This window comes from Caretta caretta, chromosome 1 (genome assembly GCF_965140235.1).
Source record: "Caretta caretta isolate rCarCar2 chromosome 1, rCarCar1.hap1, whole genome shotgun sequence".
NCBI lineage: Eukaryota > Metazoa > Chordata > Testudines > Cheloniidae > Caretta > Caretta caretta.
In genome coordinates this window covers 101,194,124-101,209,846 of record NC_134206.1, presented here as the reverse complement: position 1 = coordinate 101,209,846, position 15,723 = coordinate 101,194,124, and the positions used below count along the sequence as shown (strand labels likewise).

Here is a 15,723-nt window from a genome sequence, read left to right as displayed (position 1 = left end):
AGGGCAGATTATGCTATACCACTTAAAAGGGATGTAGTAGTTTGTGTGCTCCAGTGTCCCTTAACTCTCCCGCAGGATGACATAACACCCCAGATCTCCAAAAGAAGGGTGGTGGCTAAATAGCACAAGATAGCCCTACCTGGTTACATTTGCTGAGATGGGCATACCAGACACTGTGGTTATTTTTAGCTGTTTTTTTAATGCAGTATATCCAAGTCTTGCGTATTTCCTTTCCATTATATTTTAATCAGAAAAACAAGTTAAACCAGTACAGATATATTTTGCAATAGACTTGAACCAAAAGTAATAAAGCTATTAAAATGAAATTTTAATGCAAAATATGGTGGGTACTGGGAAGAAACAGTGAGGCTAAAAGTACATTTAAAAGTCAAGCTAAGGCAGTGATTCTCAAACTTTTGTACTGGTGACCCCTTTCACATAGCAAGCCTCTGAATGCAACCCCCTTATGAATTAAAAACACTTTTTTATATATTTAACACCATTATAAATGCTCGAGACAAAGTGAGGTTTGGGTGGAGGCTGACAGCTCATGACACCCCACATAATAACCTCACAACCCCCTGAGGGGTCCCAACCCCCAGTTTGAGAATCCCTGAGCTAAGGATTTAAACCTTTAGTTTGCTGAGAGCGAAACCAGAGATTTTCTTAATCTGAAAAAACCCCAAAAGAATAATGCACAAGCACTATAAAGAATACTATATACAATATATTTTTATCTGTACAGATTTTTTCCTTTAAAAGGTTTCATCTTTCAAAAATCATTGGTAATAATTTTATTTTTATTTCTTTTGTGAGTATGTATCAGCAAACCCTTTCACTTAGTTTTGTTCTTACTTGGTCTCAGCAGGCAGTGCTACTACAGTAGAACCTCAGAGTTACGGACACCTCAGGAACGGAGGTTTTCCATAACTCTGAAATGTTCATAACTCTGAACAAAGTGCAGTTTGGAGTCCAGATCCAGCAGCTGACCCTCCAGACCTGGCTTCAGCAGCAGCTGAGCTCCCTATTCAGCCCCAGCATGAGTCTGCAAGCTTGTACCCGTCCTAGCAGGGGTGTGTGTAAAAATGGTGCGTCCCCCTCATGGCCGGGGGAGGAGGACCAAAAAAAATGCAGCCCCCTACTGGCCAGGGGAGGGAGTGAAAACGGTGCAGACCCCAGCACTACGCCTGCTCTGCTGGCTGCCTCCAGCTGCCTTGGGCTGGCAGCCCTGGCGTCTTGATGTAAATGGCTGCCCCATGCATGGGGGCGGGGGGGGAGACGGGCAGCCCCTGATGTGCCTATCTTTAAGATGCAATACAGGCACAGTATAGTATTTGCTTTTTTTTTTTTTTTTAGTCTCTGCTTCTGCCTGATTTGTTACTTCCAGCTTCACTTGGTGTCCGGTTGACCGGTCAGTTTGTAACTCTGGTGTTCGTATATCTGAGATTCTACTGTATTGTTACAAAGTGGATAAGCCTCAAAACGCATGTGGACATTGACTTTGACGCTGTTCACCAGTAAGTAAATACTGGCCTCTGAACCACTACTTTGTGAAAACTGAAGGGGAAAGCTACAAGAAATTCATTCGGACTCTGTGTTCTCTGGGTATAGTCAGACAGGATCAATAGTCGGACACTAACCGACTGTTAGTCGTTAGAGTGAGCAGGAGTAGGGAGGGGTAGGGGTAATGACTGTTAGTCGTTAGATATAATCATTATGTCTACACAGCCCGCGGAGGTGAGCCTCTCAGCCTGGTTAACAGACTTGGGCTAGCGGAGTTTGTGCAGTACTCTAAAAATAGCAGTGAAGGCAGCCCTTTGAAGTTGCAGCTCAAGCTCCAACCCAGGCCACAACTTCAAAGGGCTCTCTACATGGCTATTTTTAGAGCACTAGCATGAGCCCCACTAGCCCATGTCTGTCAACCAGGCTGGAAGCTCACTTCTGCGGGCTGTGTAGACGTATTCTATGCCCTGGTCTACACTACGGGATTAGGTCAAATTTAGCCGCATTAGGATGGATTTAAAAATGACTGCGTCCACACAACCAACCCCGTTCCGTCGACCTAAAGGGCTCTTAAAATCGACTTCTGTACTCCTCCCCAACAAGGGGAGTAGCACTAAAATCAACTTGCTGGGTCGAATTTGGGATAGTGCGGACACAAATTGACGGTATTGGCCTCTGGGAGCTAACCCAGAGTGCTCCATTGTTACCACTCTGGACAGCACTTTGAACTCCAATGCACTAGCCAGGTTCACAGGAAAAGCTCCGGGAACTTTTGAATTTCATTTCCTGTTTGGTCAGCGTGACGAACTCAGCAGCACAGGTGACCATGCAGTCTCCCCAGAATCGTAGAGCGTAGAATGTTTCTACGCTCCCCTTATCATCTCCGTCCCTGAGGTTATTGCAGATTAGAAGGTGAAAAAAAACGCACTTGCGATGACATGTTTTCTGAGCTCATGCAGTCCTCCCACACTGATAGGGCACAGCTTAATGAATGGGGGCATTCAGTGGCAGAGGCCAGGAAAGAATTGAGTGAGTGCGAAGAGTGGAGGCAGGACGCGATGCTGAGGCTAATGGGGGAGCAAATGGACATGATGAAGCATCTGTTGGAACTGCAGGAAAGCCAACAAGAGCACAGACCCCCGCTGCATCCACTTATAACCGCCTACCCTCCTCCCCATGTTCCATAGCCTCCTCACCCAGATGCCCAAGAACGCGGGGCGGGAGGCTCCGGGCACCTAGCCACTCCACTCCAGAGGATGGCCCAAGCAACAGAAGGCTGTCATTCAAACAGTGATTTGTAGTGTGGCTACAATAAGCAACGTGGCCTTGTCCTTCCCTCCTCCCCCACCCCACCCAGGCTACCTTGTCCATTATCTCATTTTTTTTTAAATTAATAAAGAAAGAATGCATGCTTTCAAAACAATAGTTACTTTATTTCCAAGAAGGGAGGGTGGTTGGCTTACAGGGAATTAAAATCAACAACGGGGGCAGGTTTGCATCAAGGAGAAACATATATAACACCCAAGCCTGGCCAGTCATGAAACTGGTTTTCAAAGCCTCTCTGATGCGCAGCGAGCCTAGCTGTGCTCTTCTAATCGCCCTGGTGTCTGGCTGCTCAAAATTGGATGCCAGGCAATTTGCCTCAACCTCCCACCCCACCATAAACATCTCCCCCTTACTCTCACAGATATTATGGAGCACACAGCAAGCAGCGATAACAATGGGAATGTTGGTTGCTCTGAGGTCTGACCAACAGCTCCAGCAAGCTTTTAAATGTCCAAAGGCACATTCTACCACCATTCTGCACTTGCTCAGCCTATAGTTGAACTGCTCCTTACTACTGTCCAGGCTTCATGAGCCATGGGAGCAAGGGGTAGGTGCGACCGTGCGGTGCTACTGGCTGGGAGAGCAGCCTGAGGCAGAAGCCTCCAGCTCGCAGGAGAGCAGAGTTGCAGCAGAAGCGGTGGAGCCATACACCATGCCCTGGAGGTTGCTAGGAGCCTGGCAGGGAAGACTTCCCAGAACCCCCGGCCAAGCTACCTGTCAGACGAGGACGGCTACCAGTCCTACTGCACTGTCTGCTGCAGAGTTGCAGAAGAGCATATTTGCAGCAGAAGCGGTGGAGCAGTACACCATGGACGAGGACAGCTAGCAGTCCTACTGCACCACCCAGGAGCTGCTGCTGCATAGCAATGCCAGCTGCTGCAGGTGCTTCTGTGTCGAATGCTTGGAGGTCCTGGTAGGGCAAGGTACCTCGGCCAAGGCAAACGAACAATAGCCCTGGAGCTGTTACATGTGTCAACCACAGAAGTGCTGTGGGTGTTACAGCGCCAACCGGACTGGAATGCACGGCTGCAAGACTTCTTCACCAGCAAGAAAGGACAGGAATGTGATGCACCTAAAATCTAAAAAGGCCCGAACATTTCCCAGAGTCACTACCCTTGATAACAGAACGTCAATGATTGCATTGGCTACTTGGATTACAGCAGCCCCTACAGTAGACTTGCCCACAACAGCAGTGGTGATGGTGAGCTGAGCAGGCTCCATGCTTGCCGTGCTATGGCGTCCGCATGGATAACCCAGGAAAAAAGGCGTGAAATGATAGTCTGCCATTGCTTTCACGGAGGGAGGGGCGACTGACGACATGTACCCAAAACCACCCGCGACAATGTTTTTGCCCCATCAGGCATTGGGAGCTTAACCCAGAATTCCAATGGGTGGCGGAGACTGCGGGAACTCAGGGATAGCTACCCCGAGTGCACCGCTCCTTAAGTCGATGCTAGCCACGGTGGTGAGGATACACTCCGTCGACTTAATGTGCTTAGTGTGGACGTACGCAATTGACTGTATAAAATCGAATTCTAAAGATCAACTTCTATAAAATCGACCTAATTTCATAGTGTAGACATACCCTGAACGTCTAAGTCTCCCTTTACAGAAAATTTTCATTTTAAATTCTGGTAATTTACCAGACTCGCAGAGTGGGTTGAATTTGGTGAGAAGCTGCTAAAGGAAATTATCAAGAAAGAAATCTCTCATTACTTTTGCAAATCTTCCTCAGAAGAGGCTCACACATATTTCCCTTAGTGTCTCTGGTGACTGCTGTGAATAGTTTCCCAGATGCCTACCATGCCAACTGGTGCAGCACCCTGAGGCCCTAAGGCTTTGGCATTTTGAATAGAATGAGGTGAACAGGGAACAATCAGCATACGTCCTCCATATTCTTGGCCCCCTTTAGAGCTCCAGAAATGCCCATTTATGCCACAACTTTCCAACTATTAGAACAAAATGATGAGAGAACTATTTCCTAGGAACTGTGGAAAGAGGAACTTACCTTGACCATAAAGGTTTCTGGAGCTATAAAAATAACCTTTTCTTCGTGACAAAGACAATGCGGCTCTTGTATGCATATGGGAACTAATTTCCAAACTTGCCTTTCAGAGGTAATGGTGACTAGAACGACTAGTCACAGGCTTCTCTAATTTGTCCTTGTGATTAAACTGGGCACCCGATACTCAAAGGCAGTATTCAATGTGCTTGGCTACAAAATACTGCTGTGGCTGGTACCCACATTTCTACAGTGCTTGTTTGCAAGACTCCAGTCAAACCTCCTGGAGAAACTCCAGTGTAGCTGAGTTCACCAAAACTTTGGGATTATAATATTTGCACCACAATAGCATCTAGAGGTCAGGGTCCCAGTGTGCTGGGCATTGCATAAACAAAGAGGCTATCCTGGCCCCAAAGAGCTTTCTGTTTTCCCTCACACCAAAAAATGTAAATTTGACCAGATCAATGAATGAAATATCCTGGCTGAACTCTGTCTGGACACCAAACTGTATCAGGGCCAGATGAAAAAAGGGAATGAATTTGGACTTTGAGAGCCACCGTTCATTTTATGATTCCCCTCCTTGTTTGAAGGGTGAAAGTAATGTGTTGCTTGTCTCTACCACCAGCAGATTACTTAACTTTCCATGCTGGCCAGTGCAGAGTACAGTCAAAGCTTTGATCCCCTCCCTACCCCTGCTCACTCATTTTCCCCAGGTTGAGCAGCAATAGCCCTGTGTAGGCTGCTGTTCTCCTTGCGCTGTGAGGTATTGAAGGTATAACCCGTGCAGGGGACTAAAAGGTGCACTTTATATTCCCTTTCTCCCTATGTGGGTGCAAAAGGCAAGCAATGACCTTGCTCTACAGATGCCATATAAAGCCTTAATGCTTGTTGTAAATCCTTTTTGAAAAGCATGTGGTACTGTCTTTGTGGATTGAAATAAAAATAAAAAAACTTCTAGAAGCCACCATTTTATTTATTCCTGATCACAGTAAAACTGGTTTATTCAGATCAACAATACTCTATAATAAAATATTCTGTCAAACCACTGGTATAGAATTTGAATGTTTGCCTATCATAGTAAAAAAGCTATTAACCCAAGAACATAAAAAGAAAAGAAAAAGAATCACGCTGAAATTTTGATGAATTGTATGCAACTGTTGCAAACTTCCAAAACACAGGTTTTATATTCAATTAAACTAGGTGATTGTCATAAGTAAGAACATTGACTAGAAGTCAGCAAGGCACTAAAATGCACTAAGAAAGACTCCAGTTTAAGATCTTGGGCCTGAGACCAGTAAAAGCTGTGTACATCATGGCAATAACAAGCACAGTCTTCCAAAGAGTAAAATAAATGAATTAGTCTTCTGGCACTGGTTACCATGACAGAGTGACTAGCCCCTTTAGGGGAGTTGGGGACAGCTACACTAGTGTCATAATTAATTAGCTGCTTCCACACAGAGGGGTGAGACTAAGGAGGGTCAAGTGCCAGCTTAATGGACACCTAAGCCTTATAAAAACACAGAGAGCTCAGTCTGGGATCTTGAACCTCAGGGAGCAGCAGGGTCTGCAGAAGGCCAGACGCTCCAGGGGAACTAGTGTTCTACACAGAGCAGGGAAGGATTCAAGGAACAGAGCCCAGCAGGGGCTGAGAATGGTACACCAGGGGAACCAGCCTGGGCGTGAGTGCTCTATCCCAGAGCCAGAAAGCCTCTCACAGGTAGCCCAGAACAGGGCCCAGAGCACTGCCTGAAAACAAAGCCCCCCAAAGGCAAAAGGACCTTTCATTTGTTGGGACTTTTTCAGATGGATTTTTACTACCCCAGAAGAGCTAAGTTTTGTTTGTGACTTGGCCAGAGCTAAGCCATCTCTCCAGCACAGATCGCTATGTGGAGAGCAGAGACCATCCATCTTGGGGAAGGAAATTGAAGCTGGCAGTGCCATGCTTGGCCAGTAAGGGGCACTACATGGGGCTGCCATGCCACAACATACCTACAAATTCATGGCCAATTAATAATGCTAAAGTGGATTACCAACCGCTGCTACCCAAAAGAATGGAGAAAAACACAATTCCTATTGCATCTCTGCACTCAAGAGTACACTTACAAAGTAAAGTCCTCATTCTGCAAATGTTTACGCATCAAAAGTGTTTGCAGGACTGGACCCTGAACTATTATGTCTCTTTATTAAGGTATTGAATTACTCATGATTCCACAATATTTTATGAAGATTTACTATGCAGCTGAATATTCATACTATCCCAAAATGCTGAGATCACTTCAAACAGGCACATGGGAAATTTGGGATGCTCAATTTGTGGTTAGTTACTAATGTAGCAACATTTTGCATTAATGAAACTCCTGATGTGCATTAATTACTATTCTGCCTCGTAACACTTTTTTGTGCCTGTTTGTTAATATGGGAGACAAAATAACCATGTCTGACGGGGGGGCGGGGGGGGGGGTAGAGGAGAGAGGGGCAGAATGTAAGCTAAAGCTCATTTGGATTTAGAAAAAAACAGACTATATTAAGGAACCATGCAGTTCTCACCAGTGTTCCTCCTGTGCATGGAAAGATACCATTAAGAAAAGCATTGAGCACATTTTAGTTCCTAGAAATGAACTTACCTTGGAGACCCTAGAAATTGCTGTGATCTCAGTTGTTCAGCCACATACAAAGAAGTTGCTATTGCCAGTAGTTCCCTCTTCTCGAGATCTGTCAATTTGTGTCCTAGTTTTCAAAAACAATTTTTTAAAACTGTTATATACCATGAGCCAATTTAGCACTTATAGCCACACAAAATAATAATCGGTAAAAACACTATTTAAATCCTGTAGCCAAAATCAATTTTTTCACTAAATTAAGAAAAACTTAGGATGGCAGCCATTCACAGTTCCAGGATTTAAATAGTATGTTTTCATACAGCTCAGCCCTACAGTTAACACTGGTGTCTATGTTAAAAACAATCTGACAACTGAAAGAAAAAAAATTAAGCGACACTGTAGCATCTTGTTTTCATTAGTAAAATGTCACTGGTTGCCATATTATGGCTCATGCTGATAAAGAATCCATCTGTACATTAGAACTTATTCAGCATATGCAGTATTCTTTTCAATACTTTATTTTCTAAAAGCTACAGATCTCCCTCCCTGCAACCAATGATACAGCAATATATCCTACTGGAAATACCTGGAACTGAAACTACTTGTCACCCCTATTGCTAATGGTAATGCTAGGGTCTGTCAGATCAGGGGTATTATTGTTTGTTTGTTTGTTTGTGGTAGAGCGCAAATTACACTAGACGTTTTCGAAACAGAAACTGGTATGAACTCCCTGTCCCACTAAGTTTGACTTGCAAGAGAGCCAGCCAAATGAAGGTTAGGCACAATGGGTAAAACATAAAAATAGACGGGTTAAGGTGATCTTTGGCCAGGTCTTTCTCTGTTCAGACAGTAAAAATCAGCTAGATTTCTCATAGAAAACATAGCAGAATTCAGTCTTCAAGTGAGGCTTAAATATGGAGAGGTTATTGGTCTTACTGATTAGCTCAGGAAGAACTTTCCAGGCACAGCACATAGCATTGAAGAAGACAGACGGGTTTACATGAGAAGCTGACACATGGAAGGATAAGGCTGGCACCACAGGCAAAGCAGAAGGAGTTGGACATGACTGGAAACGAAGCACAGGTGAATAAGTAAGGAAGACACACTTCAGCAGGCCTTTGAAGGCAGCAATAAGAAGTTTAATTTGATGAGGTAATGGAGGCCGAGGGATTCAAAGACAGCATGACAGCGAAAACAACAGGCAAGACAGACTATTTTTAGCAGAGGTGTTTTGCATGGACTAAGGGGGGGTCAATGTGTGTGTTTGGGAGGCCAGGGAGTGGGATATTGCAGCATTTGACATAAATGAAGGAATGAAAGAAAGCTGTAGTTGGAAGGAAGGAAGACAGACAAAGGTGGGTCTTAGAGATATAGTGGTAAGGAACAAACTACGCCATGCTACATGGTCAAGAAGGAACACCTTGTTTTCAGAACACAAAAGCGATTACCACTTTTCCTGTCAAATATATCTGTGCCCCAGAAAAGTGCCACCAACTCAAACTAGTTGAAAAAAAGAACAAGGCTTCATTCATTTTATTTGAATTAGCTATTACATAGAAACGAATACAGTGGGACAAACAAAAATGCTTCATGGTTATATTACGTTAGCAATAATAAAGGCCCAGTCTTGCAATCCCTCATGTGAGGCACCATTACTTACCTGGTGCCCCTATTCCACAACCGAAGATGTCTCACCTGAGACAAGTTCTCTCAGGTGGTCATTTGGTGTCCTGTGGCAGGTCACACAGCCTTGTTGCACCTCATCACAGTGATGGCCTTCTGCAGAAGCTCTACACTGCTCTCTGTCTCTGCCTCAAGCAGAGCCTCTACCTACAAGTGCAGCAGGGTCGCAAACACCATTCAGAGATCACCAAAAGACCCATTCAAAGGGTCCTCCATGTTTATTCACATTCTACTTGTGATCATTATTAGTGCATGCTAATTTCCATGACTATCATAAAGTAAAATTAGTAGGATTCTTGGGAAAAATCTATAAAATATATCTTTGAAAATTACTGCAGCAGGGTTTACTATAAATTGTGCAGTAGCATAGTTTCCAAATAAGTATATCCTCTGTCAATTTGAGGAGCATATACAATCATTGGAGTTGGCACCTCTTGCAAAAAGAGAACATGGATCATGCTGCTTGGAATCCACAGAGCAGCAACAGTATCCAATTAGATTGGTGCTAAATGCCCTCACATTGACGGTCACAAACCAAAGAATAAAAATTTAAAGATAACAAAGAATGACAAAAACATACAGGTCTGCATCCATTTTTTAAATTTAGCATTTATTAAAATATTCAGGCTACAGATTACTGTAACTTGCTTCGCTCACTGTTTATTATTGCTTCCTTCTGCCTCAAAATGGAAATCACATGCACTTTAATGAATGCATGGACAAACAACTTCTGAAGAGAAAAACCTTGAGCTTTCTCTTGCCATGTGGAAACCGTGTGAAGGCAAAATGAAAAACATGGAACTCTGAACTTGTGTGTATTTTAGGGACATATACAGGGACACCCCAGAAATGTTTGAGTTGGTACGCAATGTCAATCCCTGTGGAGCCATCCCTGTTGCAGCCACTGGCCCCTTCACCCTACCTGCTGAGTCTGCGCCATGCTCAGCCCATCTTTCAGTCCAGTCCAGCCCACCCAGGTGCAGTGTCACTCCCTACCCCAGAGAGGGGACATGGGCTATCGGAAGTGGGCCAAGCCAGGCAGTCTCCCAGTGGGAAACCCTGGTGCAGAAGCTACCCCCATGGCAGTGGTGAGGTGGGTCAGCACTGTCCACCTCACTGTCCACTCAAATTTGTCCCTGCCAGCTCTCTGTCATGACAAGAGGGCAGTGGGTTCAAAACTGAGTGAATGGCATTGTGATCTGGTACACACAGGTAGAGGGGATGTCACACCAAGTCGCCACACCATTCACTCAATTTTGGCCCCACTGCCTCCCCATCATGATGGAGGGCCAGCAGGGCCAAACCTAAGTGGACAGCAGGGCAGCCAGGACCGCTGTTTCTCATCGCTGCCAAAGGAGGCACCATGCATGCCGTTGTGGACACCATTGGACATATATGATTCCAAAACTTCATGAATAAACTGGTCTGACTATTATGCATAACAAAGTGAGCTTCCAGCTCTCTATACCCCAAGTGTTAAAATTTTATCACTTTTGTTTTGAGATTTTGTTTTGTTTTTTAAATAGATAGTGCTCAAAAATAATAGTCTGATTACATGCCTTGACCCAATAAAAAGCAGAGTTCCTTATATGCTGAAAAATAGACCTTTTCCCCCTCTGTCCTAAAAACCCATGACAAGTATGTGTAACCAAATTCACGTGTGCCAGTATGCGGGAGAACATGCTCCCAGGAATACAAATAGCATCAACTCGTATATAAGAACAAAGAAAAACTATAAAGATCCCAATTTGCAGGTTTTATTGTATGACCTTTATCTGGGATGAAATCAATAACTGCTTTTGCACTTGCCAGGTTGCAAAAACTATTTTCTTCCTCAACCTTCAATAAAAATCAAACTCCAAACAGTGAACGAGAGTCAATATCTTGAAACAGCTGAACATAATAATAAGAGGTACATACATCTCTTCACCGTTAAAAACATAGAAAATATATGTTTATCTGCTCTCTTTATTAGTCACTGTTTGCATTTGTTGTGGTATAATTTAAACAAACAGAAAACCAAGCATTACTGGGGCGCCCACTGAGAGTGGTTCTTAAGTCTAAGGTCATATTTACACTATGAAAACTCTATTGGCATAGCTACCTTGCGCCAAGGTCTGAATCTTTCATATCCCTGACAATGTAACCATGTCGACCTACATTGAAAGTGTAGCCCAGGCCTAAAAGATAACAGAAACTGTTAAAAGCGTATCAAAATTAGCTTTCTGTGTTTTGCTACAAAGGTGCCACCTGCAGCCGTTTTTATTTAAACTGAATTTAATAATTCCGTATTAAACTACCATGGGTTCGGCTCCTGTTGCTACAGGTTCAAGCTCAACTGAATGAAAAATCATCTCTGGGGCTTTTCTCAAATTTGGAGGCTCCAGGAGCACATGAAGACTAAGGATAGTGACCACAGATGCAACCACAAGGAAAAAGTCTTATCAGTACTAAAAGTTTTATTAAAGCAATAAGTAAAGTTACAATTTCCCATGCATCTATAAATCCTACAAAAAAACCCATGCAATGACTCAGACTGTAGTCATACTAACATCCTCAAAGATATTCTAGGGTCCGATGGACCTCTCAACCGAGAATCATCAAGAGAGGGATGGTTCCTGCTGGGGTTTCCTGTTGGGTCGTCCCTTGGGGTCTTCCAACTTTTACCCAAACAGAAAACCTCCTTTATATTGTTGTTTTGACCACACCTACTACCTTATGCATATGCATGAGGGTTTCAACACTCTTTTCCTTATCCGTACTTCCATACCCCATGAATATTGGAGTGCTCCATTTTTCATAGATTGTTTCTTAGTTCCTCTTATTCTCATTAGCATCTATGCACAACATGTAACCTGCGTCAGGACAGGACATTCCATGATGTGACAATCAGATGTCTCGTGATCTTGGACAACAAGCCTATTGCAATCTAGGGTTTTGTACCATCACCTTCTGGCACATCTTTTACAGTAATCTTGTGGCCTTGCTGGCACAGGATTGTTCCTAGATCACCCGCTCACGTTAAGCGTTCTTAAACCTATGGCCTAGTATGGCTAAGCTAAAATCTTAAAGGTCTCAGCCTGTGGGCCTTGCATTCTTGCCATGCCTACATCCTCAATACACACTCATCACTCCTGAATACTTGCCATTCTTATACATCTATAATCCTATAATTTAAATCTATTTAGCATACACTGATTATATATGAAACAACATATGAGTGGAGCAGAACATTAAACAAAATGATAAATGAATGATAAAATGACTTAATTAGATACAAATCTTATTGAAGCATAGCCTTGGAAATATACTTACGACATTCTATTTAAGGTTACTTTTGATATACTGTATAGTCAGTGTTTATTTTTATTATCTAAGAAAAAACTGCTTTAATACAATGTCAAGGTTTGAGAGGTTAACTGCTGAAAAGTCAAGATATTCAAAGTTATGGTTCCCCTTTAATTCAGGAAATGTAAGACTCTACTTAAGATAGCATAGTCCTTCTTCATGACAAAAGGGCCTTTCATTAAATGCTCACACAACATTTATGGAGTTAATCAAGTCACTATAAACTGTAAGAACATATTTTTCATGTAGCTATACATTTGAAAAATATATTACAGAAAAAATCCACAGTTGCTACATACAATAGTTTGTACTATGTTATTTGCCAAATAGTATGAGATGGTACAGTTTTGTATGACCACATAATGAAGGGCCTTATTAAGTTACTGTTGGAACTCATTGTCTAAAGTCAAGTTCTGATTGGTCTTTTGACATAGACCTAAGTATTTACATCTACCACAAAGGCAAGGTCACGCATGTCATCATTAGATCATCTCACTAACATGAGAACCAACACTAAAACTGGATAGCCCTGCTCTCTCCACATGGATCCAGCTGCAAGATTTAGACCATACAGTAAGCATACACTCCCCTTGTCTCTGTAACGGTAAAGTCTAATATCTTTTATTGGACCAACTTCTGTTGGTGAAAGAGAGAAGCTTTAAGCTACACGGAGCTCACCCACCTTGCCTCGCTAAAATCCAGGGCCAATATGACTATAACAATAGTGCAAACATATCATTATGGAAATCAGGGAGAAATGGGGGAAATAAATCAAAGGCAAAATATAATAACAGTACTCAGATAGGTCGGGGCGGGGGGGAAGGGGAGGAAACTGCATGCCTCCTTAAAAAAAACTTGCTGACACACCAACTCTGTCAGCTTTTTCTGCCTTATTTAATATTGTTTACCTTTCTGCAAATCAGCAATGGTGAGAAATAAGAGTATGACCTGTCCACATGTGACCTCTCTCAATTTCAAGCACAGGATAGTGAAAACCCATTTTCCCTCGTATTTAAATTATTTTATAAAGTTGTTCAGAATTTTCTGGCATTATTTTCATTATTACTGTTCTAAACTCCAGTATTCCTGACCCTCCCGCTCTTGTTTTGCTAGTGTGCTCTGTGCACAGGTAAGCTGCTTTTTAAAGTTTAACTTCCACTTAGGATGCTAAACTGGGACCATGTAGCGAGACCCTTATTTAAGCTGAATACTACTTTACCCCACATATACCCCTCATTGATTTAATTGTAAAATAATATTCAACGTGAGTAACAGTATCACAATCCAGCCCTTAGCATTAGTCATGCAACAGTGAGATCTGAAAAGCAGCAGTCACCTCTGAAGCACTTTTCATGGGGGTGCCTGGACAGGAAGAAAAACAGTTTCTCTTTGAAAAGTAGCCACTTGAGAAGCAGTGGCTCCTGAATTTCAAAGAGAAGCTACAACCTCCCTAAAATACCCTGGCTGCAGCACATTGTAGATGCCTGGACTACATACATGTTTGATACCTACCATAAAAAGGCAGTCAGCTCCTAGTTTATCTTTATTCAACCCACTGAATGTTTTTGCATCCCCAGAATCATTAATAAGTTGTGTTATACAATGCGCGCTACAAAATTTCATTAACTGCTGTGAAAATAAGTAGTTGATATGTTAAGGAGGGTTAACTGTTGAAGGAAGAGAGCATTTAGCAGCACTCAGGTTGGCCAGATTTCCCATACCCTTTAGAAAATACATAAACTAGCTCTATAAGAAAAGAGATTCATTTTCCTCTGCCAACCAAAAGTACAACAATTCTGAGACCACCACTTTGGTGCACCATGTAAAGTTAATGAAATAAAGGCAGTGCAGCTGCTCACAATGAACTGGCTGTCATAAGGCAAATCTCATGAAAAATGGTACACAGTAAACTTTTCAGTTCTGCACCCTCTTAAAACTCCGACTCCAGGTTAGGTATGGTCCTCCCCCATGGCATCTGCTGTTCTTCAGGTCCCATGCCAGTGTACAACCTGCACTAGATTCCAGCTCTCACTACAGTTTCTTTATGCCATTGCCGTGGCGTAGAGGGGCCACAACTGCCCAAATGATTTCTCCAGGGGCAGAAGCAGCTTAGGCACAACATACATAGCTCTGCCTTGCTCTCTTGGCACAGCACATTCTCTGGGCCCTTGACAGATTTTCCTCCTATGTGAAGCCATAGCACCGATTGTTAAGGCTGTTGGCCCACAAACCATAGAAGGAGGACATACAAGATAGTCTTTTATGTTTTAATTTTTAAAATAAAAATAAAAGCCATAGCAAAAGTGGTGAAAGCTCTGCTGCTTGAGTTATTTAAAACTAGCCTGCACTCAACTATTACAAGTAAATAGCAGAATCCTGTTTCAGGAGAAAAATGGGAGAAGAGGTATATTTCCTCTAATTTCTCTGATGTTATGATTGTTTAAATCAATATTAGCCCAGTATCCCCCAAGCTCAGTCAAAAGAAGTTCTTACAATTACTTTACATAACCAGCTTCAAATTAAATTACATAAAAGGTCATTCTTTCCATAACAATCTCATTTGCATTTTGTCATTAAAAAATTTCCTACTAATAACAAAAAACACCATACCACACACCCAACCGGTTTTGTGCCCACTCTCATTATTTAATATTAGCATAGTGATTTTCTGTTCAGGGTGAACAAAAATTAAATACAAAATTAATGAGATGGAAAGTATAATGCATAATTTAAATTTAGATTAATATAAATGGATGTTAACTTCATGTTTGTTTTATAAAAAAAATTAATTGAGGGTTGGCTGGCATAAATGTCAAACACCAACTCATCTGAGCCAGGAAGTTTGACATTATTGAGGACACTAATTCCTGAAAGACTCAAATTTGTCATTGAAGTGTGTGGGCTCTACTTCTCCCCTGTGATCATGGTGAGTTGTAGACCAGTACTGGTGCCTGCAGGTGTGATTCTGAGTTATTCAGAATGCATATGGAGAAAGGAAGAGAGCAGTATCTTTTCTCCCAGGGGATCTTGCCCATCAGTTCCCTGAGGGAGTCAAAGTCTGCTTTTCTGAAGTCCAGGGTCCGTATTCTGCTGCTTTCATTTCTTCCTTGCTTCCCAGTATTCTTGCTAGCAAGTTAAAGAAGTATGGGCTGGATGAATGCACTATAAGGTAGATAGAAAGCTGGCTAGATTGTCGGGCTCAACGGGTAGTGATCAATGGCTCCATGTCTAGTTGGCAGCCGGTATCAAGTGGAGTGCCCC

General features: G+C 42.7%; 1 protein-coding gene across 8 annotated transcripts in view; it reads right to left on the bottom strand.

Annotated features, from left to right (window-relative positions):
* The window catches only part of PCCA (propionyl-CoA carboxylase subunit alpha), a 435,625-nt gene that overhangs the window by 163,649 nt on the left and 256,253 nt on the right, over positions 1-15,723 (bottom strand). For all 8 annotated transcript variants that reach the window (XM_048854281.2, XM_048854288.2, XM_048854316.2 and 5 more), the window contains one exon: positions 7,456-7,558. In XM_048854281.2, coding sequence (XP_048710238.1) covers positions 7,456-7,558 — 103 coding nt within the window. The remainder of the gene's footprint in view (positions 1-7,455; positions 7,559-15,723) is intronic.